This window comes from Corvus cornix, chromosome 5 (genome assembly GCF_000738735.6).
Source record: "Corvus cornix cornix isolate S_Up_H32 chromosome 5, ASM73873v5, whole genome shotgun sequence".
In the NCBI taxonomy this organism is placed as follows: domain Eukaryota; kingdom Metazoa; phylum Chordata; class Aves; order Passeriformes; family Corvidae; genus Corvus; species Corvus cornix.
The window spans coordinates 41,413,455-41,440,530 of record NC_046335.1 but is presented as its reverse complement, the minus strand read 5'-3'; the positions used below and the strand labels follow the sequence as shown (position 1 = coordinate 41,440,530).

The 27,076-nt window shown below is 43.5% G+C and overlaps 1 protein-coding gene across 2 annotated transcripts; it reads left to right on the top strand.

The window, feature by feature from the left end:
* The first annotated feature begins 472 nt into the window (after positions 1 to 472).
* Positions 473 to 25,801, top strand: ACCS (1-aminocyclopropane-1-carboxylate synthase homolog (inactive)). 2 transcript variants are annotated; one of them, XM_019285698.3, is made up of 15 exons: positions 473 to 638; positions 12,610 to 13,223; positions 14,718 to 14,777; positions 17,430 to 17,500; positions 18,044 to 18,113; positions 19,245 to 19,311; positions 19,773 to 19,870; positions 20,448 to 20,525; positions 21,537 to 21,637; positions 22,338 to 22,427; positions 23,391 to 23,436; positions 23,587 to 23,728; positions 24,318 to 24,460; positions 24,843 to 24,996; positions 25,209 to 25,801. In XM_019285698.3, exons 2-15 carry the CDS (start codon positions 12,627 to 12,629, stop codon positions 25,505 to 25,507), a joined length of 2,016 nt encoding a protein of 671 aa, XP_019141243.1. In that variant the 5' UTR covers positions 473 to 638; positions 12,610 to 12,626; the 3' UTR covers positions 25,508 to 25,801. The 2 variants fall into 2 exon arrangements, with proteins under 2 accessions (XP_019141243.1, XP_010407106.2); XM_010408804.3 differs by lacking the exon at positions 473 to 638 and adding an exon at positions 10,536 to 11,537.
* The last annotated feature ends 1,275 nt before the right edge of the window (positions 25,802 to 27,076 follow it).

Below are 27,076 nucleotides of genomic sequence, written 5' to 3'. Positions count from 1 at the left end.
TTGATGTCTCAGCCAGTGAGTAGATTAACAGCCTGTCATTTGTATACCTAGAAATATTTTTTACATGTTTCTAGAACCTTTTATGAAGTTCCCTAGAATGAATCATTGTTTAAAAACAGCTTAGTAAACATCATACAGTTAAAATGATTTGAACGTAGCACAGTTCAAACTAAGACTGAGTTTTCAAAGAAAAGGTTTGCCAGAAACTGCAAAACAAACTGTTCTTTTCCTTAATGTAATAAAACACCTGTCAGCCTCCAAAGAATCAGATTTTCAAAAGTTTCTAGCAATAGCTGTGAATTCTGAATGTTCCCTTCCACCCCAAAAGGCATGCACTTGATGATTGATAACCAGCACACATTCTGCTCTTTAAATACTGCAAGGAAGCCATGTGACTCAAGCCAAGGGCACAAGGACATGGCCTCTGATTGGGAAAATCTTGCAAAGGGGGTGCGATTCTCACACATGCTTTTCTGGGAGCTCCTTGTTGCAACCTGATGAACGTACCTGACAAACTAAATAGACACCAAAGAGAGCACTTCCTCAGCCTTTTTCCAGAGTTATAACTGCAGCTGTAACCAGGATCATAAGGCAAAATCTGACTATCAGTCCATTTCTTTTGCCAGTAAAATCTACAGGTAAGAGCAATCTATTACTATCTTACTCCAATTGTGTTTTGCTTCAGCTGTAAAGTGTGGGGAATTATTTTTGTTTGCTTTGGACAATGGGTGTAGTTAATTTCTGGGGCATTCTAGTTCTGGATAAATGAAACTGTTGTTCTCATGGAGCACTGAACTCTGATAAGACAACCAGCGTCTTTGGTTGGTACTTCTCCTCAAGAAGAATCTTTAGTTGGTACTTCTTTTGACCTGTGACAAGTCACTGAATTGCCCTGTGCTTCTCTTTCTTAAATGTAAAGTGGAAACAAGCTGTATGACTGTGTTGTGTAGTCATAAACACACAAGGTGTTTGCCTGTTCTGTAGTAGAAAACAAGATTGGAGTGACCACCAGCTGTATTTTTAAGAGTAATTATTTCCATGTGCCAACTTTTTTTGGAACTGGACCAGTGTAGTGGGATGAGTGTTAGTCAACTCACCGTTGTTTGGCTGGTAGGGGAGAATACGCTAGATATTGGGATGGAGAAGTTGCATGTGGAACCAAATCAAACTCAGGATGATCAAACCAGCAGATCTAAATAGTTTTGTGGCAGTCTCCTGGATGGGTCTGCACCCCTGTAATGCACGCTAGTGAGAAGAAACAGTGGGGTCTGGCAGAGATACTGAGGTCAGACTCAACATTGCATGCACACACAAGTTGTGCTTTGAGGACTGGGTTCGCTCAGTGTCAGAGGAAATGGGCCTTTAAAAGATTGGAGCTGGCTTCGAATTGGAACAATCTTAGGATTGTTCAGGCACTGCTTAGATACATGTCTTCATGACCCTCGATGAAGTCCAGTATTAAGGGAAGTGGCTGAGAAATATTAGGAAATATTTCTGAGCTATCACAGGGAAGGGGTGAGATCCCACAGTGTAAGAAAAGAGTACATGTAGCGATAGCTTTGAAGAAAGGAGAAAAGGAAGTGAAACAAACTAGGTAGTAGTCACCCCAGTTGCAATTTCTGGAAAAAGTGGGACAAACGAGCTGTGTATAAGCCTATAGAAGATAACAAAGTGGTAAGTCGCAGGCACACAGGCCTGTCAAGAAGAAATCCTATCAGAGCCACCTGCCCTCTGTTTTCTGACAGAGGAACCAACTAGGGAAGAGAAAGGAGATGTTTTATACTCTGGCTTGGCTAAGGTTTTCCATATTCCTTCACATGATACTCATAAGGAGCTATGGACTCAGATCCCATGTGAAACTCCAGGAATTTGAGTCACTGTCCCATGGAAAAGCTTATTCATTGAACATTCTTTGGAGCTTTGCATCAAATGGGAGGGAGCAATGTGGGGACTCTTGTCATTAATGGCTTCAGAGGTCCAACAGAGATAATGCTTGTCAAATGTGATGGTAGCGTCATGCTCGCGGGCGTGCAAGCGCATGGGAGAACAGGGTCAGAATTCAAAGGGGTCTTCAGGTGCTGGAGGACGAAATGAAATAATATTCAATCTGGAGAGGTACAAAATAGGAATGAGTAATCCACTGCACAAATACAAGGTAGGTGACAGCTTGCAGGACAGCAAGTGGTTTTAAGGGATCACAAAATGAGTTTTTCAAGTGCTTTGCTACTGCTAAGAGACCATCCTTATCCTGGGACAAACAGACATGAATATAGTCTCTGAAACAGCCTCCTTTCTCTGCTTAGCACTGGTGGGTTTTTGGATTGAGTGTTACACCTGTGGATTGCAGATTTCACAAAAACCATAGATTAGTTTAAGAGAGTTGAGACAAGAAAAACAAAAACAATCAGATGTCTAGAGAAGATATTCTCTACATTTTTTCAATTTGTACACTAACCTCTCAGCTTGTTATGAAAGAAAGAAGAAAAGCAATTGTCTGAGTCAGTGCTAGATAGGATAAGAACTCTCCCTTACAACTTGCATTGTAGCAGGAGAGATAAGGGTTAGCCTTTAGAAAGCCCTTCTCATTCCAAACGTAGAAAAGCACTGAATAAGTTGCTTAGGAGAGTTTGGGAGTCTTTTAAGTGAGATTTCAAAAACTTTGCATCTTCCAGGAACTGACATGGTAGTGCTGCCACAGGTAGAGATGTAAATAACAAGAGAACAACAGAGAAGCCCGATAGGATAGCTGTGCAAACCAGGGAAGCCTTTGGGCAAACAAGTTTCTTTTTCAGTCTCAAGCTGTTGATAATCTTACTGTGAAACAGACCAGACAGTGTCCCTGTCAGTCTGTGCCACTGGCAGGAGACATCACTCAGTAACAAAAGAGGTGTTTGTCAGCCTGTTTAGAAACAAAGGTAACAGCACCACCTGTGCACTTCCGTTGACTATTTCCGTCTTATTGCAGTCTCCAAATACTAATGGCAGGTTGTGCAACTGTGGGAACAAGAGAATCTTCTCCCCAGCTTCAATTTAAGTGTCTGGGGGCCGCTGGCTTTAAAGGGATTTTAAGTTCTAGTACTGGATCCATGTGAGAAATTAGAAGGATTTCCACTCTTGGGAGACTTGACTTCCATCCAAACCACTTCCACGTTTCTTTCCCTGGCCCTTTCCATGCACTACTTTGAAGGGAAGATAGACTCTTAGCAGCATTGGCAAATATCTACTTACAGCTATCAAAACCTTTTGCTAATCTGACTTCTGGTTATCTCTTCTTTCCAGACAGCAATCAATCCAGTGTGGTTATTTTAATTTAAATATTAGCATAAAATTACTACCAGCCTTACTTAAAAATTTATTTCAGGCAGCTCAAAAACCTCCCTCTCATTCACTCCCTTGCACAGCCGGACAGTGATAGTTTCCCCAGCCTGCTCTCAGGAAGTTTGCATTAAAATAGTATTTAAAAATGGGACTTCATTTCTGGGCCACATCAAGTTCAGATAATGATAGCACAGCTGGATGAGACACCAAAGAGTTGTACAGCTCAGGCAGTTGCCATTACACTGGGGCCCACAGGGTCTCAGGCTGTTCCCTGAGGTATTGGTAATTACACAAGGACAATAATATTCCTGGGAGCAGTTGCTGACTTCTGACAACATCATTGAAGCTTTTGCACAAGATGGGGAGAATGAGGGAAGGAGAATAGAAAGGTCTCTATCTCTCATGAACCAACTGCAAAGAAAAGCTTAAAAAGAGAAAAAAGAATAAAAGAGTATTTTGTAGCAGTTGCTAAGAAAGCATGACGATATGTGAGGGGACTATCCCTTTTTGGGGATTCTATTTGGCTCAGGAAAGCAGAAGCTGAGCACAGCTGAGCTGGACGGATACATTGATGCTGTCTTTGTAGCTCTCTGATCAAGGCAAGCAGTTACAAGTTTTGTGGCTCAGCCTCAGACACAAGGCTACCAGTAAGTGTTATGACCATTTGTTATTCTCAGGCCTGGCAGAGCAGATAAGAAGGCCAGGGTGAGAACGATGATCTGCTGTCAGTGCAGTGAGGCTACACCAGGAAAGCTGTGGGGCTCCAGCAGGACTGAGCTGCACTGGCAGAGCCCTGTGAAAACCAAGGACACCTGTAGCAGTGGATGCACTCAAAAAAACTGCACTGATACCATCACCCCTCCCTAGAAAAGACTCTGTGTGAGTGAACAGGTCCTTTTGGGGGACATTAGAAGTATCCTACTTGGCTCTTAGCTATGCTACTGGAAATGAGATCCCAGTTTCAGCTCATGTAGTTAACTCAGGCAAAAGCAGTATAAGCTCCTCACTATTATAAGTTAAAATACAGAAGAATTCTCACCCATGGTTTTATATAGAAATTGAATTCCAGCTGTTTATTGTACGACACCAAACATGGAGGTCTCTGTGTCTATCTTTAGCATCAGATAAGGGCAGTTAGCTTGCTCTTCCTTGGGCTGGCTTTTCTCTTTTAAGGCAAATGTAACTGATCCTGAATATGCCTTATGTAAAACTAGAGAGACAAAAAAAATATCATGGCAACTGAAGGGCACAGTCCAACCACACACAGGGAGAGAAATGGGTTGATACCTGATTTTGTTGTGTCATTACTTGAGGATTTTTATCTCTTGTATGTACCTTAGTAAATACTCAGTGAATCTGAGTTTGGAGGCCACAAAAGGGACTGAGGGGTTTTTGGCTTGGTGTCTGTAGGTTCTGAAATGACCCATGTCGTCTTCTGGCATCAGAGAGGGCAAAAACATTTGCAAAGAACTCCCAGACCAGAGTCAGCCCATAGAAGCAGCAATGGCCAAAAAAGAAAGAAACCAAACAAAAATGCATGCCTGACTAATATAAACAACATACCAAGAGGGAAGCAATTACTAGTGCCCATTTTCTAGCTAGAGCCAGTAGCTCTTCTTTACATCTATGCCCTTGAACATGACTTTTCCTTGCAGTCCTCTTCCACTATCAGTGGCTATGAAGAAACTGCAAACAGAGGTCCCTTTGTCAGATGCCACACCATGTCCTTCATGGCGAAGGCTCTCAGGTTTCTTTCTCTAGGGCAATGCAAAATCTCTGTATTTAGAAAAGGAAGGTTTCAATGACCCCTTCAAGGAACTTAAATGTACATGTGAATCTGCAAGTGCTGAGGTGCCTTTGCTTGCCTTGGCCTTGGTGCCTGGCAAGCCTTAGTGGAGAACATGAAGCACTGCAAGAGCTTTCTCTGCATATAGGATGGCAAGTGTCAGTGTCATATGGAAAGTTAAATTTATTTGCCCTAATACATATATTTGGTTTGATTTCTTGCCTGCAGCATCAGTCACTGTTACTTCACCCTGAAGAAGAAAACACAGGCCCTGTCACACCCTAGTGGTGTGCTCATTAGTTTAGCAGAAGTGCTATCTGCTCCTGCCCTGAAATTTGCCACCATTTCAACTGTAACATAGGCACTTATTCAGTCACAACTTACAGAAATCGTATTATGGCAGCTATATCTACAGAAATGTAGATATCTTGAAGAAGAGAATGGTTTATAAGACTCTGGATCCATTTCTTCTCTTGAATCCCCCTAGCAAATGAATTTAAACACTCAGATTCCCTTTATCTCTGTTTGTTGTTAGTCACAGGGTTAGCCAGTACTTGAAATACCCCCAGTCCAACCACCACTTCCTGCTCCAGGGAATACCATTAAATATTTGCATGGGATGAGTAAGCAGACTTGGCTCTTATCAAAGTAATTTGCACAGAAAGTGTGAAAACCACAATTCCTTAATTGTTTGTGTAGATGTCACACTGACTTCGAGGGTGGAAAACACTCACCACTTCCAATAGCTCCCTCTGCCCACAGTGGGACAGGTCCTGTGGGTCTGCTCAGAGTTTCCCAGGAAATGCAATGTGCTGTTTAATCGTGTACAAAACTGACACTTGGGGGGAAAGAAAGAAGAATCAGTCCCAGAAAGTCTGGGAGCTGAACAGCCAAACTCTTATTTTCTTCTGCAGTTTTCGTTGTCCAGCTCCACTTTACAAAATATTTTTGAAGGCTGTCCTACTGCCCTCTGTGGGTTTTACTGTGAAGTACCTTAAATAACCTTGTGGGTATGTGTTGGGATATGACTCCCTCAGAAACTTTTGCTTCTCTTCTCTCATGCCCATGTGCTGCAGCTGCTTATTAGAGTGATACCTTAATTTAACAAAGCCAGCTGTACACTCCCCACCCCTTCATGTGCCTGCCAATGCAATAAGAAGCCTAAGAGAAGGTATCTGTAATGGCTGTTTGGTCTTGCTGGTTCTGAAAGCCAGTGAGATATAATAAACTCATCTCCAAATAAACAAACAGAAATAGAAGAATTAGTAATAAGTTTGGAAGGAAGATCCTGGTACGTATGAGATCCTGCCTTAGTTTTGGTTGAGGTGCTTTGTTTCAGTCAGCATTTTGTGGTTTTCAGGGACTGGCCTGAGGGGTTTTGCAGGAAATTGAGTGGATAATCAATATTACTAAGAAGCTTTATAACTAGGAAGTCTGTGAAGCAGAAGGGGTGTTTTCCATTTCTTTACAATGGTCAGTTTTTAGAGAACGTAAAAATAAAGGCTGCTTTGACTTCAGCTGCTCAGTGCCTCTTGGCAATCTGGGGAATCAGATGAAGAACAGAGGGTGCCTAGGGGTGCTCTTCTGCACCATCACTGGCCAGAGCAGTAGCTCAGATCCAGGCAAATTAGCAGAATTAAGAGGGTTTTAACTTGTTCCTATTTGTTTGATAACATGGCAAAATATATTTATTTATACTATCTACCAAACTGGAGAGATGCATGAAGGCTTTTGTCTCAACGGTCAATTTGGACTTTAATTTGTAAACTGCAATTATTGCAATGAATTTTTACTACAGCCACCTCTTAGGGAATAGACCTGTCTGCTCACCTAGTCTGGTTCCAAGGCAGTGTGTAAATGGGCATCAGGTGGTTGTGGTCACGGTGGTCACGGTGCTTCTGGGCTTTCCTTAGGTGCTGCCAGCAGCCACTACGCATCCTGGGGAAGAAACCTTCCTCTGATCTATGGCATTGTAAGAGCCAACCCAGCATCCTTTCCCATGCTGGAGGCTCTTGAAAAGAGTTGTGTTTTACTTGACTGCATCAGAAACTTCCCTTTACACTGAACCATGGAGAACCATGCACTGAACTTCTGGAAAACAGGCCTGCTGGGCAACTGGCCCTCCTGTTCAATCTCTTGCTAACACATTCCCAGCCTGCCAGGGTCCCACACACGTTCCTTCTCACCTGTAGGTTTCCATGCAAACCCGCTGTGCCAGGCAGAGGAAGGTAGCCGGGGCTGGAGAACCCTCTGCAGGGACCTTTCTCCTGTCACCACGACAGCCACGCCCACCTGGAAGGGACACCTCCAGCCCACGGCGGCTCCTCCACACCGCCAAGGTGCATGGAGCCCAAAGACCAGAGAGGTCCTGCTGTTGGAAGCCTTGGCTCAGGGGGTGTCAGCAGTGGGAGCTGCCAAATGCCCTCTCCTCTGGGAGGGGATGCAAAGGGCGTTCTTTGGGAGAGGGAAGCAGCATGACAGTGGAGATGCTAACCCAAATGCTGCTTGCTATGAGCCATCTTCTTTGCAGCATGAAGGCATCTATAATTTTAAGGCTTTATTGTTATTATTATTAAATCCTCTGTAATTACAAAATAATTTATCAATATTACCATCTGTCACTGAACTGAGTTGCAAGACCTCCATTACTTTAGTAAAATTTTTGCTACCAAAACCATCATGATGGCTGTCATATTTCCCAGCTGAAGGCCTGATACTCAATGAGCCCCTTCCTCTCAACTTCCAGATGTGCTGGAAACAAACAGAAATTCTAGGGCTTTCATTTCAGTGCTGTCTGTGACCGTACCATTGAGGAAGAGATTTGACAAAAGTTTGTTTTGAATATCATTGCTTATGGGCACTGGGAGAGGAGCACAGTCCCCTGCTCCAGTGGCCTGGAATGTGTAGGGCAAGCATTACTGTCTAAGATTTAGCTGATCATCAACCAGTTGCATCAATGCCTTGGAGTCCTATAATAAGCTAAAAGTAATGAAATAGTGAAGCTCAATACCATTTTTTAGAGGAGGTATGTTCAGGATCACATGTCATGGGTTGTTGGAAATGGAGCTGTGACATGCATTTTGCAGGGAAGGAATCTGTAACTGAGGCATTCAGGTGTCACCGGTTGAGATGAACCTGAGGCACGAAATTCTTTGAATGCAAGGAAGGAACTCCATGACAGCATTTGGTTTGCATTCCTGAGCTTGCTGCATGAAAAGGAAAGGTAGAGAGGGTTTTTTTTACAAAGGAATATTAAAAGAATTACCCTGTCTTGGATACATCAAATTAGGTGGCACCTGTACTTTTGTCACTTAAACAGGTGTACAAAACCCTTTAGAAAATAAAGCCTTTCTTTTTGGTTTTGGAATTTTCAGTGGATTGCTCTGTGCACATTTTAACATCACGTCTTGCACTGTGGAAACATAGCCCCCTCCTAATCCTTTTTTCCATTTGAATTAGAAAAGCAGCTCAAAGAAATGGCAGGTGAAACAAGTATCTCAGCAATATACCAGCACATGACATGTTCCTGCTGAACCCCATGCTTGTCTGATACATGGTTGCAATGGAAGCTCTCCATTTCATTTTAAAAATCAAGTTTCCACTTTACAAGGCATAAGAAGGTGAAAACAACTGAACCATGAAAAATAGTTCAAGATTTGTTATACTGTTTTATATCATGAATCTAGGTTCCATTCCTTTTAATGTTTGCATTTTGAAACAGTGGTTCTTTCTGAAGCCAGGATATATGTCAAGTTACTTTCGAGAATGCTGTGCTGCTGCCTGGCTAAGTTATGGCCCCCAGGTATAACAGGCTGTAGCCAAGCTCTCAGGCTTCTTTGAAAAGCTTTTTTAAAAGACTATTCCATGCTGCCTTTAATCTATTTATATTTACAATTAAACTTATATCATCAATGGCTCTATTCATTGTTGCCCTGGTCTTTGTGTACTCCAGTACACAATCTATGTAAAAGTCCTTATATAACTATGTACTTGTAGAACACAGAGTGCCATTCCCATGAAAAAAAAAAAAAAAAAAGCCAGGAAAGTAAAAGTACACCTTATGGGCATGTGGAAATACAAATGCTATTTCAGCAGACAACTAAAAAATCCAAACTACTCTCTGGTCATAATTTATTAAGAAAGGTAGCATGATTTTTAAAGCTAAGTACTTTTAGTTTGGTTTTTTGTTAGTTTTTTTTTTTTTTGCTAAGTCTTTTTGCCTCTTTTTTTTTAATTGCCTCCCACCCCACTGCCCACCCCCCACCCGAGACAGTATTCAAAGTATTTCATGAAATATAGCAAAGATTTAGATTTTTGTTTCCATTTCACAGACAGAAATGGAATCATAGAGGCTGTGAATGATTTATTAAAATCCAGAGTGAAGGTAATAACAGTTGGATAAAAACCCTAGTGCTGCTATGAAGTAGATCTTTTGGTCGAAGAGCAAAATCTCAGACTTAGTATGTGCTTCACCACCTGTACGTCGGCCACAGGTGATACAGGATATGGACACTACGTTTCATTCTGGTTTCCTCATTAATTACTGATTTATGTTTGTACTTGCTGCCTGAGGGCTCAGTCCTTATCCTGCCAGACTGGGCTCTGGACAGAAATTTCCGAACCGATGTGGCACGGTGCTGCTAGCTCTGTCCTGTAGCGTGGCTTGAGGCCACCTCCACGGCTGATGCGGCAGGATAGCTCTGTGAAGTCGAGCTCCGCAATTACAGATCCCTGCAGGGAATTTGACCTGCTGGTGTAGAGGAAAAGGAAGAAATCTTGCATTCGCTCTCGATAGTCCTTCAGCCCTCTAAGAGATGTGGCAGAGAACGCGCTGGGTGCTTGGTGGGATTTGAACCACACAGCTCACTGATGGTGGGGTGTAAACAAAGGAGCGAACTGGTGTAATGCCTGGTCACTCCCGACGGACAGACGTGAGGCACAAGTCCTTCGCCGGCGTCCAGGGGCCGCGGGCAGTGCCCCGTCCCCGTGCGTGTCCCCGAGCGGTGCCCGAGGGACACGGGGACAGGGGGACAGCCGCTGTCAGGGGCTGCCGCTGCCCCCCGCAGCTCTCGCCAGGCCGGGCCCGCCCCCGCAAAGCCGCCGCCAGTGTCCCGGGCCCGGGGGCGCGGCGGGAGCTGGGCCCGCTCCACCGGCGGCATTCGGCAGCACCGCTCCCGAGGGCTCGGCCTCGCCGGGGCCGCAGCCGGGGCTGATGCGGGCGAAGCCGTGCCGGGCCGTGCCTGGCAGCGCCGGGCGGGGCGGGGCGGGGCGGGGCCGCGGTGCCGAGCGCCGTGAGGGGAGGCGCGGCTGCGGCGCGGCTGTGGCTCGGCACGGCCCGGCACGGGGTGATGCAGCACGGCCCCGTCGGTGCTGCCTCCTCCCGGCCGGGACGTGCAGAGGGACGGACGGCAGGAGGCTGGGAGGGAGGGAAAGAGGCAGGGTGGGAGGGACCCCACGGCGCCGCTCGGAGCCCGGCCTGGCCCCGGGAGCGCGACAAGTGCCTGGCACGGGATAGTTATCCCGGAATAAGGCTGCACGCATGTGCGTCACCCCGGATGTGAACATGCCGGCCCGGCTCCCCGCTAGCTCGCTCCGCCTGGCTCCAGCGGATGGGCTGAGCCGTGCCGAGCCGAGCCGTGCCGTGCCGAGCCGTGCCCGAGGCCCTGCAGCCCGGTAGGGGCCGGGGGAGGCCGGGCCGCCCGGGCGCCCTCGAGGGCTGAGGTGCGAGAGCCCCTCCCGGCGGGGCAGAGGCAGGTGCGCAGCCCGGGGCGAGCGGCGGGCGGGACCCCGGGAGCGATGGATTTTCGTGGGAAGAAGTACGAGCGCGGCAGTAACTGGTCGGACCCCGAGGTGGTGGAGCTGCTGCAGCTCTGGGCCGACGAGTCGGTGCAGATAGAGCTGGAGAGCTGCTTGCGCAACCAGCACGTCTTCAACCGCATCGCCGAGGTGCTGCGGGAGAAGGGCATCCACCGGACGGGCGACCAGTGCCGGGAGAAGATCAAGAAGATGAAGCTGGAGTACCGGCGGATCAAGGACAATAGCAAGACCCCGCGGGGCGGGCGGACGTGGAAGTTCTACGAGGTGATGGACCGGGTGCTGACCAGCCGGCCGGCCCTGGCCTATGGCTCCCTGAGCAGCAGCATGATGGCTCAGCAGGTGCTGCAGGGCAGCATGGTGGAGAGCTACCACCACCAGTTTGCCTCCTCCACCCTGCCCTTTGGACACTCCCAGCACCCTGAGCTGATGGAAATCAAATGTGAGGAGGTGAACTCTGATGGCCACAGCTTGACCCCAGAGCCCCCACAAGCCATGTCTTACCAGCAGGGCTCCCCTGAAGAACAGGAGATGGAGAGAGCCTTCTTGGAGAGGGCCCAGAATGACTCTCCCATCTCCAGGGTGGAGATTCCCATTGAAACCAGTGTTTCACCTTCAGGTAGGGAAGGTTTTACATTCATTCCAGCATAAGGTTTCTGCCCATTTTCCCAGAGAGAGAAGATTATTTCTGGTGCAGAGATAAACACTTGGTTTTCTCAATGACATTTGGATCCCAAAAAGCTTTAAAGTAGAAGGCTGATTTTATGGTCTTCTGGCCATTCCCAAAATGCAGGTATCTTGCTGCGGATAAATATAGTCTGGAATTACTGAGCTAGGCTATATATTGTGTATGAAGTCCAAAGGGCTCCATAAGGTGGGCTAGTTAGATTTCTGCATATAATGCTGACAGTAATTACCTTGTTGAAAAAAACCCATTGGCATGCTTTTTGGTATCATTTGAACATAACCAGAGCTTTCTGTGCTCCTCATACTGAATTGTACTGGGAGACCTTCTTCTGCCATGGTTGCACTATAAACGTGCAGGTGAAACTGTCCTTGCAGTGTTTTAAAATATATTCCAGATCTAACATTTTAGCCCACTTGACAGTGAAGAGTACTTGGGAATAATCATTGCCTGACTTTCTGAGCTATTCAGTGGGACTTGGAAAGAAGATATTTTTGAAAGTCACTGGCAGAAACAGTGTATTTGTTTCCAGGAGATGAGACTCCTGCACTGGAAGTGCAGTTGGCATTGCTTAGCTGCCAGGAAGGGTACAGTCTGGGCATCCTGGCGATTTCAAACCGGTCTAGGACTGATGGAAGACCATGAATTGTTGGAGAAGAAGAGGTAGTAACAAACGTGAGGTTAATGTCTGAGGTCAGGAAGAAATGGTATGTCCCCTTGGCTGTGGTGCTTGCATAGTTAGCCTGGTGGAGAGAACTTATGATCATTTGGGTTAATACAGAGGCTATGTAAGGGGCTGGGGCTGGCAGCACCATGGTGTGCCCAATGTGGATGGTAAAAGCAAACTTAAAAAAATGTTTGCAAACCTCAGCATGTACCGGACAGGTTTTACTTTGTTTTTTCTGTAAACCCTACAGGGTGTTCTTAGGACAGGCAGGGGAAGGCAGCAAAGCATGCCCGTGCCACTTTGCTTGCTGCACTTTTTCTTCCTTTTGTGTATTCACAGGTTTCAGTGAGCCAAACATGGCAAACTCATCACGGATCCAGAATGTTGTTCCCCGGCCTGGCTTCTCTGCTTTGCATCGGCTGAGAAAAAAGCGGAAAGGCCAGCGCATGAGGGACCCACTCGATGATCTCCTGCTGAAGACTCTGACGTCTCAGCGGGCCATGGAAGAGCGCTTTCTGCAGATGGAAGAACGCCGATTTCAGCGAGATTTGGATGCGGAGGAGCGTCGGATGCAACTGGAGCAGCGCCGGTTTGAACTGGAGCGGGAACACGAGTTTCGCATGTTCAATGTCTTTGCTCAAATGCTCAGCATCCTAAAGCAGAGTCATAGTGGCTCCTCCTCCTCTGTTGCCATGCCTCGGGGTTTGGACTTCAGCCAGGCACTGTCCGAAATTGAGGGAATGGGAGGAAGAGGGGGCAACTTGCAAGAGATGAGGGTTCGGCCGCTTGCCAAGAGGCGGGTTGACGTGCATGGCTTCTGTAACCCCAGTGGCTTCCAGAGAAGCCCCTACCTCTCTGCTCGCGGAAACTTTGCCAGCATTTTTCAGGGCTCCTCTGAGGAAGGGTACAAAGCTTATCATGCTGACAAGTATGATGAAGACAAGAACCCCAATGTGAGTAAGAACCTCAAAGTGTTTTCCTGGCTTCCTTGTTAGGAAATAAGTTTCTTAGAGGTTTGCTGACAGATATGCTAAAGGTGTGGGGTTTTTTTGATCTCACTAATACAAGGTGAGTCAAACTGTTTGTTTAAGGAAAAGAAATTAAAAGTAGCTTTGCAGATCATCTAGGTATCAAAGATGAACGCTGTGTTCAGCTCAGGTTTGCACACTCTGATTTCTCTACCAGGGTAATAATAGCAGTAGCAGACCTTGAAAGATGTAAGAAATCTGCAGGAAGGCAGCTCGTGTTCCTCCTTCCACCTCATCGCCTCTATTGCCCAACTGAGGACCATCTCTGATTATCTGACTATATCTGATTATTGCAGGTGATGGGTGCAGGAAATAGGCCTTTTTTTTATTTTTTAAATTTTTAAAATTTTAATATCACTCAGCACTTTTTCTTCCCATTTACACTCAGCTGCTCAGTTTTAAGTAGCTAATCGTAGCCCTCTTGTGGCACAAAGACTGAGTGTTAATACTTCATGGCAAATTATTACTGAGTAACCAGTAAATATAAATAACAATTTATATGTGGATTACTTCTAAGTAGATCCTTCATTCACGTACTGAACTACTTGAAACTTTAAAAATATTTTATTCTTAGCCCTGACTTTCATTGCCTGTGTTGAGGTGGTGAAAACTAGATTGTTAAACTAGAAGCGCATAGGGAAGTTTTTGTTACAAGGTGTATTATGAGATACAGACTGCTGCTTGTACCAACTGTTGTCTATGTAAGAGGTAGTTTTTTTAAACAAATACCTAAAATTAGACTTGTACTTTAATAATATCAGAAGTGTACAGTTGTTTAGATTTTCTTTCACATTTTAAAAATTTATTTACTCAAAACTCTTCCAAGAATGAAAATGTGCTACTAGATTTGAACTCTTCAGGATCTAATACCATACTAAATATGGCCAAATCATAAACCTGGAACTGTAGGGTCATCTCTCCAGAGGGGAAAATTCGGAATTTTAACTACTTGTCATGACTACATGTTTATATGGCTTCTGAGCAAATCAGTAGAGTGGAATAGTAATTACTGATAAACAAATACTTTTAAGTTAAAGAAATATATCCAAAACCTTGTGTAGAACCACTGCAGAAGGGTAAACCTTTGGTTTTTTTCAGAATTGTTTTAGGTTTTTTTTCTTAGGTGCATATACCAGTGAGTGAATCCAACATTAAGTTAAACATGTTCTGTAAAGAAGTATCAGCCATTAATACGTGTTCATTTACAGTTTATTGACTAAGAAGCTGAGTGCTTAGGGTATATATGGAAACATACACACATAGATGCATGTCTTGAGTTATATATGGTGAAGTTTATGTGAACTGTGTTTTGGCTTTTCCTTGGTAAGCTTTTTGGAGGCAATTCAGTGAAGTGATGGCTAAGGTGATGTACTTACATGTTTTATGTGTCTGTAAACAATACACTGTTTCTTTTTCTAGGGTATAATAAACTTTGGCACCAGTGAGAACAAGCTCTGCTTTGACCTGATGTCGAAGCGGGTAAGTTCTATTCCAAAATAAACCACGGAATTTGCTTTGCAGTTCCTCTTCAAAGCTTGCACTTTCCTAGAGTTACTGCTGTTACTCAGGTTTCTCTGGTAAAGTTTTTCATTGCGAATTTTAAATTTGTTGGAAGTCACTTGTGAATCCAACTACTTGTACATTTATTTATTTTATTTTTCCAGAAGGATAGGAACATGGGTGTTTTTCTTTTCCTCTTCATAATCGGTTTCTCTCTGGGGATGTACTTATTTCAGAAAACTAGATGAAAATAAGATAAATTTTATTTTCCCCTGCTGACAGTAGATGATTTAATACAGATGTTTTGAAATTAGTTTTGAACTCTATTTTTGAGGATCTTCACATCTGTCCATTATAAAGTCACACGACTTGGAGGCCTGGTTCTGAACTCACCTGAAATGTGAAAGAGTGGCAGCAGTGAAATCTCTCAAAATCAGGCTGGGTCAGCTGCTACCTGCTGGCTTTGTTCAGTTGCATCAGGCAGAAGAGTGGAGAACATAGCACAACTGAAAAAGTAGAAAAAGTCAGAAGGAAACAACAGAACTGTGCTGCAGAGGAATGCTTCTAGATTTCCATTAAAATCACTACTGAGGTGGCAGACAGCCTTTGAGGTGGGCAGGTGGCACTTTTTCCTACCTGTAGCTACGTGCAGGGAGGGAAGGTGGGTCAGGGTTGGACAGTCAGTCTCTGCAGTTTGAAGTTCATGGTTGCTCCCATTCCACCACTTCCCACCCTCAAAATGTTCCTTGTTTGATTTCTGCCTGCCACTCCACTGACTCGGGGGATGCTACCCCTCTACCCCACCTTCCAGCTAAAAGAACAGGTAAGGCAGGGCTGCTGCCTGCCTGGAAAGATGTCTTCTAGGCTGCGTAGGTGGTGCCTTCCTTCCTTCCTTCACTGTCCTTTCCCCTTTAAACCAGCACCACGTCTGCAGGAAGTAGTGCAGAGGGAGACAGTAGTCAGCTGCATCTTAATTAGCCCTTCTGTGAAAGTGAGTTGAGACTTTGTCAGCTATAGTGTTCATGCTTGTGGCAACAAGCAGAACAGAGGTATTGTTGCCAGCTTCTCAGTCCTTGCAGCCTTGAGTAACAGTGTGGATTCACTGAATGCAGCATCAGCTGAGATTGTAGGCAAATATCTTTTTGCTATTTGGGATTAAAAATACTTACTGCTGCCACTGAATAATGTATCCAATTTCTGTTTACAACTTTTGACCCTTAAATTAGAGAATATTTTCTGGCATGAGATCTCAGATGCTCTTCCTTTAAGTTAGCCCATCTGGCTAACTTTCCTTACCCCTTAACACATTACTTTTAGGGGTTCTCTTCTTATTAATTCATAGTCATTTTTGGCCAAGTCTGCTGATATGTTTGATGTTTCATTCTCTAGATAAGTTTAGGAAAGAGATGTAAGGAGGAACAGTTCTTGGAGCTACATAGGCTCCAAGAACATCTACAGCTGAATAAAGGAACTTAAATCCTATAATACCAGGTTGTAATTCTGCATGGGATAAGGACAGTGTCTTTAAACTCCAGAGCTTGGCACCAGTTATTAAAACACCTATATAGCTTTGTTATCATGTGCAAAACTTTCACACTGCATGTGGAATTTCCCTTCTCCCTTTCACCATCACCTACTTGTGTCACCCCCACGTTTCCCTTTTTTAGTATTAACTCATAGATTTGGTTGCCATTAAATATTTGGAAGAGACATTGCACATAATACTTGTTTATTGCCTTTTTGTTTATCCAGAATGTTCTCTCTGCCTGTATCAATGGTGCGCTTTCCCTTGCAACTTCACAGAGCTGGATTATGTGAAACCGTGATATTTATAACCTTGGAAATAATAATAATAAAAATCAGTGTGCACACTTTATCTAATTATAAATATTGAAAAGGACTTCCACAGTTCAGGTCAATCTGTCTTTGAGATCAGAATGAACTTCTCATAAGGAACAAAGTGCCTGCCCTGGGGAATAATTATTAAGAAGATAATTTGATTTTTCTCCTGTCTTTTGGAAACTCCTCTTATACTTCAGCACTTACCAAAACTGGTCAGAAATATAAATCTGAAGAACCTGCAGCAGCTTGGAACTGAGACATAAATGAAAGCTGTAATTCATTAAAAAAAATAATGCATTGAAAGCTTATTAAAGAAAATACATATCTGACTCCAATTCAAATTCCTTTCTAACTCCTTCTGACAGTCTAGACCTGAGCTTTCACAACTGGGACTTATTTTTCCAGCCAAAAGCTGTTGTCCTCAGAGCTTGGGCAAAACACTCTTGGGGTTGCTTCCTTTGCTGAGGAAGTCTTCTGTGGGCACCTTGGTTATGGGCATCGTGTGTTGCCTGTTCTGCATCCTTTTTGTAGATTTCTGTGCAAGTTTTGGCTGCAATAACTTAGCAGAAGCCCGTGGTTCATATAACCTGAAGGTATCACAGATCTGTTTGCTGGTCCTTGCTTCTCCAAGCTGCATTAATGTTGATGGTCAGTGGCTTTCCCAATCCAGTTTTACAACTGTTGAAGTTGCACAAGTGTCTGTGCAGGTGTGTGCCCGTACATGGATCCTATCTCCATGTTTCCCTTATCAGTAACTGTGCTTTTAATGATTCTTCTCATTTCTCCCAGCTGACACAGGCTGATATGAATGTGATTGACCCTCCACTGCTTCAGTATCCTGACTGGAAAGGACATCTGTTGTAAGTCTTTTCTGTAGTACTTCTCTTTTTGCTTACTTGTTTAATAAACAGAATGAATGAATACAAACCTCTTCTGCTACATTCTCTAGTTAAAACTTTTCTAGGTCATTTAATCATATTTTCTTTGCAAAACTTTACATTAGCTCTCCTAGCAGCTCATCCAGTTAAAAGTCCTTTTACATGAGAGAAGATGCAAATTTTCTAAAGCAAACAGAGTTTTAAAAGCACTTGTATACATTAACAAATTGGGTAACTCCAAACAATTCTTTGAAACATAGTGAACACTTGGGGATGTTAATCCTTCTCTTCTGTGCTGGGTTAAAGTTCATCAGAAATGCATGCACCATTATAGACATTATCTGTGACACCTCTACTGGGTGTAAAAATCATGTCTATTCCATGGGCCTGAGCTATCCTGTGTTCTAGCTATTTTCACCAGACTTCACTTTCCCTGACTTTATTTTCCTAAGACGTGAACCTGATTTGGAAGCCCAGGCTCTTGGACAATATTGGAATCAATATTTGCTTTTGTGTATTTTCCAGTTTACGGGAGGAAGTGGCTCGATTTTTGACCTATTACTGCAAGGCCCCTGCACCCCTTAAAGCAGAGAATGTAGGTATCCCAGTGTCCATTGGTGTTGGTTCTAATGTATTGCCATTTGTTGGGAAACTGTTTGAAATTCTGTTTTTTTAAACAAATGATTTGATAAGAATGCAACCCGTTATCATGTACATGAGATTGATTCTTCATTTCAGTAGCTTTTGATTCACACTTCAGCCAAAACACTTCAGGTCAGCTGTACATTTGCCTCATTTTTCACTTGTGTGTGCCAACTCCTCCTTCCACTGCTCTCAGTGGGGCCTTATATCTTCATCTCCTTATTTAGCTCTGGGACCTACTATGCCTGTATCCCTCAGCCTTGACAAAGAGTGCCCGCTGTTTCAGCTGAGTTTCATATTATCCCATTCCTCTGTTATACCTCAGGACAAAGATTTGTGATTGAACCAAGAGTTAGTTTTAGCCTGTAAATTTGTGGTAATGTTGCTAGAAAGGCATCAAGACCTGAGTCTCTGCAGGACTTGCTGACTTGTGAGAGATACAGCCTGGACATGGGGGCCTGTGGAGGTCAGGGACTTCTGCCTCTGCTGAGTGCTGAAGGCAGCAGGAGCTGGTGCAGCCATTGCTTTTCTGGCTGCAGTAATTCAACAGAACCCCATACTTCATGGGGACTGAGGTTACCACTGATCTGTTTGCTGATCACTGCCTCTCCAAGGCACCAGATTCTTCCTGATACTTGGAATGAAACTCATGGTGCCTGTGAGCATTTGTCCTGTAGAAGCAGGAGTCAAACCTGCTTCTGTATGAGACAGTAGTTTCTACCTTTGCACAAATTTGGCAGGAGGTCTGTACTGCTGTTACCACAAAGAGATGATAACACATATTAACTGTTGAAAAGTATTTTGCTTTACTAACAGCTCAGAACTGCTCCCCAATTTTTTCCCTAGTTAAAGACTATTCTTTTTCTAAATTGCTTATTAGAATCAAGAATGGCACCAGAACAAAGTGTCTCTGAAGCGAAGAACAGGATTAAAGTTATTCTGGTAGAAGTGGGATTTCAGCAGGAAAATTCTAATAGAGAGTTGGGGAGAAAATTTATTTCAGTGATTTTGTCAGGAATTATTATTTTATAGTGTTGACTTGCTATGTATGGATTTATTACTAGCTGCTCTCTTTCTTCCTTAGGTGATTGTTTTAAATGGTTGTGGCTCTTTATTTTCTGCATTAGCGACAGTCCTTTGTGATCCAGGGGGTAAGTGGATGATTGGAACATAGTTTTGGGTTGGTTTGGTTTTTTTCTGCTGGGAAATAATGTGTTACTTTGTTTAAATACTGTTAGACAGAAGTGAACTATTGGAATTGGCATTGGCCTGCTGCAAAGTTCTTGTTTCCTGCAAGGTTGTGCTGTGAAATTCTTTATTTCCATGGTCTGCAGATGTCATGCACTCACACTTGATGCCTGCCCTGTCTGCCTTCACTGTTTTTGTGGTGCCCTGTTTTAGTTTGCTAGACTAGACATGGGCTATAGTCATGTTTGCCTGGGCTCTTGCAGAAAATTAGAGAATTAATGTAAAAATAAAGCAAAGAAAGAGGCAGTAGCATTACAGTGTTTTGAGGGGGCACAGCTGTAAAAACACTTTCATGTTTAGCTAAAGCACATTAGGAGACAAGACTGTGACCTGTTGATAACCAACTTTGTTTTCTTGGTTCCAGAAGCTGTTCTGATTGCTACTCCCTTTTATGGTGGTATTACCCAGAGTGTCTTCCTCTATGGTAATGTCAAGCTGGTGTATGTCTATTTAGACAGTAAGGTAAGATCTGAGAGAGGGGAATAACAACCTCTGTAGTTAAACTGGAAAGTGCTCTGAGCTTTGGGAACCTCTGCAAGCAGTTCTCAGAGCAAGGGTACACTACAGGCAGTGGACATTTTCACTATTTGTTTCTGGGAAAATATGCATGTAGCTTACAAGAAAGTAATTGGAGACTGTAAATCTGGATTCCGGTTTTGTCCTTTTCTTGTATCTTATTCCCAATAAGAGTCCCTGAAAGGAAAAAAACAGATTATTTTGAACCTTGGAGAGAGAGCTATGTCCTGTCCTACTGAAGCTGGCCCCAGGGTGGAAGAGCAGATGGAGACATTGCATTGCTTTAGTTATTCAAGGATAGCAAGGAAATTCTGTTTGTGGCCAGCCTCTGATGGCCATTTCTTTGATTTTATTTATTGACTTATTTATTCTGTCTGTCGTATAAAAGGATAGGAATATGGTTGCTAGGTCATTATTGCTGGGGGTTTATTTTCTTTCAGGGAACATTTCTCAGTGGATTGGCTCAAGGCAGTCTCTTGAGAGAAACAACTTTGCCTTTTTTTATCTTTTTTATGTCTTGCAGATTACTGGAACAAACACTCGGCCTTTTCAGCTTACGGTGGAAAAACTGGAAAAAGCCTTGCAAGATGCCCGAGCAGAGGTGAGTCTAGCTGAGCTTCACATTACCACCTAAGTTTACAAGCTATTGGAGACACCACATCCCATAAGAGGCCTAAAGATCAAAACATTTTCAAAACCTACCACCTGGCTTTCTGGTTGTCCTTGTAGACTGACTGGGATGAGGCTGCTTGCAGACTCAGGGGCGGTTCTAGGGGGAATCCCTCAGTGTTATGTCTGTCCAGTTTTGGTCACAGCAGGAAGGATAACCCAGACCCTTCACAAAGCACTGGAACCCATTCATATCAACAAAAAAAAAAAATGTACTTGGCCATGCGCTAAAATTTGGGACTACCCAGGGTTTCTCCCTCAGAAAGTCCAGCTGGGTTACCTGAAAACTGACTGCTCTACACAGCAGGGCAGATGAATCCACTAAGAATACTGAGAGTTTTTACAGGAGGAAAATCTAGAGGATAAAATGGAAGTGAAAATCACTTTTCTTAAGAGCTAGTCTGTAAGTTTGGCATTGTCCTAAATCTCATACTTGTTTAGCTGCATCTTTGAATTGTTACCAGCTCTGACATCTCCAGTCAAGTGTGCTCTAAATGAGTACACTTTGCATCCACCTAACTCAAATTCTCATCTTTCTTGCCACATTCATGGACAGTCTTCAGTAGTTTATTACTGCCCAATTACTGATGCAGCTCAGAGAAAGTGCTTCCATGCTGGGAGCATGTGAGACCATCTTTCTCATTAACTGGTTGACCAGATGGCAACCAATTACTTGGCGGTGGCAATCCCTGCTTTTCAAAATCATAGATTAATTCTTTAATATTTTTCTCAGTTCACTTTACAAATGATTTAATTAAAAAAAAAAATCTTAATATGTGGCTGAAAATTTTCTCATGCGAATCTAACCTTTGAGGTGAAAAGTCATGGTGGAAGCTTCAGGGGAATCCTGTGTCACACTCAAGTGAGGGACTGTTTAAGTAGAGGGACTGCAAATGTATCCCATGATGGGTACTCTCTTAGTAGTGTTATTTGCATTCTGCAGGGTGTCACTGTAAGAGCCTTAATTCTTCTGAATCCCCAAAATCCCCTTGGGGACATCTACTCCTTGTCAGAGCTACGGGATTACCTGGAATTTGCTAAAAGGTATGTCACTTTGGAAGGCTGAGCTATCCTGAGTCAGATACAGCTTTCAGAATCTGGTGGACTACTTGCTGTCCCTGAATTTATCTGTGCATATCTTTTAAGTCAGGCAGATAGTCTATTCTTCACACACATTGGTGGACTTAAGAAAGAGGGGACTGCTGGGAACATGGACCATGCAGTTATCTGGGGTGACAAAGCAGCTTGCATCAAAGAATGCAGGTTTTATTTTTCAGTAATCCTAGGAAACACTATGGTGCTGTGCTTCCCTGGTAGGAAGCTGATTTCTTTTCCTCTCAGTTTCTCTGTATTTGTAAAGACAAGGAAGTATATCAATATGGGTTCCCAGCTTCATCATGGATCATAATATTATTTGAGATTCAGAATCTATGAGATGCTGAGTGGATGGTGATGCAACTTACTCTATATGGGTAGTACATACAGGAATTAATTTTCAATAGTACATTGGATATGATAGGATTTTTGTCTTGTTATATGGTTGCAGTAGGTGACAGTTAAGTGCATATACTTCAAATCACTTCAAGGTACACAAAATAGATAAGTTGAGAAAAATTGCTTTCTTTCTGCAAAATTTGGCATCCCCTCTTCTTTGTATAAAGCAAGTATTTGCAGGCCTGAATTTGTCTCTGCTTCTAAACCAGAAGCAGCCTTCTTTTGTAATCTCCATTTTGTCCTTTTGCAGACATGAATTGCATGTGATAGTAGATGAGATCTACATGCTGTCAGTTTTTGATGAATCAGCCACGTTTCACAGTGTCCTAGGCATGGACAGGTAAAAGCAGCTCCTATTTCCCTGGCCATCTTCCAGTGACAGTTCAACATGCTGCCTTGCTGAGAACTTGTGACTGGAAGTTAAGTCATGAGCTAGCAAATTCTAAATCCACCTTACATTGATTTCTTTCTTCTTCTTTTTTTTTTTTTGGCAATTTCTAAATGGCAAATGCATTTTGTCCAATACAATCTAGCAAGTAAAAAATGGTAGCTAGCTTTTTATTGTGGTATACTTTTCAATGTGTGCATCAGTATTTGGTTATGGCAGTCCCCAAAACTGAAAACAGGTTTCTCATTTGTTGAAGGTGATGCTTTTCTTCCTACCTAAAAATCTTTTTCCCATGTTGATACTTGCAAAGACTTTTTGTTGCTGTTTACTTCCTTTTTTTCCATAGAGTAGTCCCAGATCACAGTAGTATTACAGACTGGATAATGGCTTTTTTTAGGTATTGTTTTAATGAGATGAAAAGCTTTTAATATCTTTTTTAAAATAAGGTGGGGTGTTGAGGGTTCATTTCTTTTTTTAATTTCTAGTCTTCACCAGTGGTGCTAGCTTTCTTTCTGTGCTCATTTGCACGGAAATAAAATATACTTGGTTAAGTGTTAGCTCAGTGCTGCTGGGCTTAGATGTAAAGGAACCTTGCTTTTGATTCTTGACAAATACATTGGCAGAAGCCTGATTTGTATGAGCTTCATATGTTCAGGAAATCGGTGTGTAAAATGTAGCACTTGTAAGCATCTGGGTCTCTGAAATATTTGAAGATTCTGTCTAAAACTACTTCCCGGGGGTTCCTAGCTTCTAAAGTTAGGTCACATTTGAATTTTCCCTGCTTGACTGCTGTTCCGTGGTGCACTGTCTATCACTGTGTAATGCTGCCTCTCTGTTTCTGCAATGCTGCACTGGTGATCCAAAAGCTTCAGCACCTATGACACTAACTGCCCATCTGCATCCTTCTACATACAGATTGCCTGATCCACAGCGGACTCACGTGATGTGGGGCATAACCAAGGTGAGTGCTGCTTGTTATCATGCTGTGCCTTTGTGGCTGGTAGGTTTTGGTCTGGGCTCCTCAGGTTCCTCATGCTGGAAAGATCAAGTTAGAAGTAATAGGATCCCAGTTGTTCAGTGTAATAAAGTAGTCTCTCTGTGTCCTCTTCAGGATTTTGCTGTTTCTGGGATTCGTTTTGGTACTTTATATACAGAGAACCAAGATGTAGCTAATGCAGTGGCTTCTTTGTGTTATTTCCACGGGGTTTGTGGACCTGTCCAGCACAAGGTTGCACAGCTGCTTAGAGACAGAGGTGAGTCAGTAGCTCCATGTACAATCCTCTGCCATTCTGTGTTTCCTGGAAGATCTCCCCTCCCCTTACTTTCCTTAGTGTCTCCTCTTTGTACAGCTTAATTGACAGTCTTCTGTTACCCTGAAGCTGCCCATGCAACACGAGGCTGACAGCTCTGCAGAAAAGGATCATTTCTGCAGATCTCCTGATCAGCAGGGTTAGAGGAGCAGCTTGAAAGAAGTGTGGTAGCTATTTGTACAGAAATTGCTAGTGTTGTATAGAACCAGCTGAGCAGAAACAAAAAACACGCTTGTGGGACAAGGGAAATGGGAGTGGCCTTCTAACTCTGCCCAGGATGGAATGCTAGCAGTCCATGACAACTAAGAGCTATAAGTGTAGGGAAACTTCCTCAGGAAGGTCAAGGAGATACTCTTCTGCACAGACATGAAACTGCAAAATACTTCTTGCCTGTCTTTTTGTTATTTGACAAAACAGAAAACAAAAGGAGGTGAAGTGTGAAGCAGAGAAAAGACACTGTTTCGGAAGCTTGAACAGATCTGAATACTTTCTCAGTTTGTGATGCTTTTCTTAATCATCTTCTTCTGGTCAGACTGGATCAACCAGGTGTACCTGAGGGCCAACCATGCCCGCCTAAAAGCTGCCCATACATATGTGACAGATGAGCTGAAGACACTTGGGGTTCCTTTTCTCAACCGCAACGCAGGCTTCTTTGTCTGGATTGACTTCCGAAAGGTTGGTAGTCTTAGGAACTGAGGCTTCTCCTGGGGTGAGGGCAGGCATGTAGTGCAACTGCATCTAGAGGAAAGGTTAATACTGTGACAAGCTTTTTGTTTTAACAAATCTGTTGTCTGATGAGGAAGGGGAAGGACTGCCAGATGTTTCAGTGTACTCTTTTCCATTCGTCTATCTGTGAACTTCCCTCCTTGCAGGAATCTTACTACTCTCAAGCCACTTCCCTCCCCATTTCTTCCTTTGTATCACAACTGCTGTACTTCAGAGGTAAAAGGTGTCTCCCTTGGCCTTTGCAGACCTCATGGGAATCACAAATTCATGAGGATCTCAGTGATGTAGTCTATATGTTACTAACCTCTGGCCTTTCTGATGACTCTCCTAGTACCTTAAGACAGGCACATTTGAGGAGGAGTTGCTGCTCTGGAAGCGTTTTCTGGATAATAAGGTCCTCCTGTCATGCGGAAAAGCCTTTGAGTGCAGTGAACCCGGATGGTTCCGCATCATCTTTGCTGACAAGACCCACCGGCTGCAGTTAGGCGAGTAATGTTTTCTTCTCTTTTTCCTCCCACCACAATTTCTGCAGCACTGTTCCCTTCTCTTCTTAATCCTAAACTCAGCCTGTTATTATCCTCTTGTCTTCTATGTTTTTTCTCACTTTTTCCATCTTCCTTTTCTGGATCTGGTGGGTTTGGAGACACTCATGGCTTAAACTAATCCACTAGTGTTTCTCCTCCTTATACCACTGCAGGTATGCAACGGATACGCAAGGTTTTGGAAGAGCGTGAGCAGGAGATACTGGCTGAGGAGAAGGAGCAGCCTTGTCAATCAGATCAGGATGGCAAAGCAGATAGCACAGATGAAGTCATTTTTGTATCCCGCCACCAGGAGCCTACCTGTGCCAGTAGCTCCAGCCTTGGTGACCTCATTGGCCTCCTGCAGCAACAGATGCGTTCCTCTGACTGGCTACAGAAAAACACAGCGGAGCAGTTCGCCCAGGAAAAGCCAGAGATCTATGATGTGTTCAGCAAACTGGTGGGGAAGCAGTAGGGGTCAGCGTGCCTTCAGGGGCATTCCTGAGCAGTGACTGACCCTGGGCCCCTAACAACTCAGCAGTGACTTCCAGCAAATAATATATTTTCTGTATAGCAAGAAAATTACTTTGTAAGCCCCCTCCTCTCCCCCCTGTTTGAGATCTCTAATTTGTACTATATAGGTGTATTTCCTTGGATTGGGGTGAGGGTAGGGAATGGGGGGGCTGTCTTGTTTGCGTGCTGCTCTCTGTCCTGCGGCATCATTGTATTTTATATTTCATTTCTAATGAATATGCTCTTAACTCTCTTATAAGGTCCTGTGGTGTAATTTTTATTCTTCTTCACACTTTCCAAAAAGACAGAGACTTTAGGTTGTTAAGTTATGTGAAGTTTCCCTTTTTGTAAATGATGATCAGATGTAACTATTTTGGGGCCAGCTGTCGCAAAGGGGTGTTTTTGGGAGATATAATCTAGTGTCAGCCCTAACTTAGCTCCAGCTAAAGGTAGATAAGCATGTGCATGGATTCATGTGCATGAGTGAGGCTGTTAGGACCATAGTCATCTAGACTGAGTTCTATAAAGCTTTTTGTTTTGCGTTGGTTTCCAGTCTAACCTCAGATCAGACAGTATCCACCACCCTCGGTTGGTGAAATGTCCGGTTTTGTTTTTATTCTTCTTTTTTATATTCATATAAATAAACTGCATCCATTGGCCTCTTGGCAGAATGTCCAGAAAAGAGCTACAAATGGAGAGGCAATTGAAAGTAGATGTTCTTTTTGCATCCTTCCTACTCCTGGAAGTCCATCCCTTGTGGTTAACGATGACATATATTGGCAGAAGAGTGCAGAGAATGCTTCTGCCACCGTGCTAGGTGTACCTGCACGTACACCTGCTTCTGTCACCTACCACAGGCATCCAAGGAGGCATCTTCCACCATTATCAGGATAATTCATGCAATTTTTTTCTGTGTCTGTCAATTTGCAGGGTAATTTTTTTGACTAAACAGTATTCTTTTGTCTCTTTCCTCTCTTTCCTATTTTAAGACCCTGCTTTCTGTATGCTGGTGATAGAATATTTCAACTGGAAAGCTTCTTTCCCAGATAAAAAACTCTTTAGCTTCTGATACTATAAAATTTAGGTATCCTAAAGGAATTGGAGCTGTTTTCTGCATACATATTAATCGAGAATTGAAGGGCATTGCCCATGAAAACTGAATAGAAGTGCACCTTTCCCCTCCTCATAGAATTTGATAGATGGTCATGAGTGACAAAAGCACATGTCTGCATCATAAACTAAATTACCAAAGCATTGGCAACAAATAATTAATGCAACCCCACTTTGCTGTGTGGTGATGGTGGAGAACTGCTTGGACAGTGAGAAGAAAGGTCTGAGCAGTGGCTGAAGAGGCTTGGACAGTGAGAATGAAAGTCCGAGCTTGTGGCTGCTGTGAGCAGTAACCGGTTCCTCCCTCAGAGGCCAGTGATGAGGTGATTGGTAAGATCAGTATAAGGGATAGTTATAAACATAATATTTGCTTACTAGTTTGGCATTTGTCCATGAACAATATTTTAAAGTCCACAAAGAA

Coding starts and splice junctions, on each gene's coding strand:
- ACCS (XM_010408804.3), top strand. CDS start 10,901: ATGGATTTTCGTGGGAAGAAGTACGAGCGCGGCAGTAACTGGTCGGAC. Junction 19,871..20,447: donor ATGTCTATTTAGACAGTAAG/GTAAGATCTGAG, acceptor TATGTCTTGCAG/ATTACTGGAACAAACACTCG. Junction 21,638..22,337: donor TACCTGGAATTTGCTAAAAG/GTATGTCACTTT, acceptor GTCCTTTTGCAG/ACATGAATTGCATGTGATAG.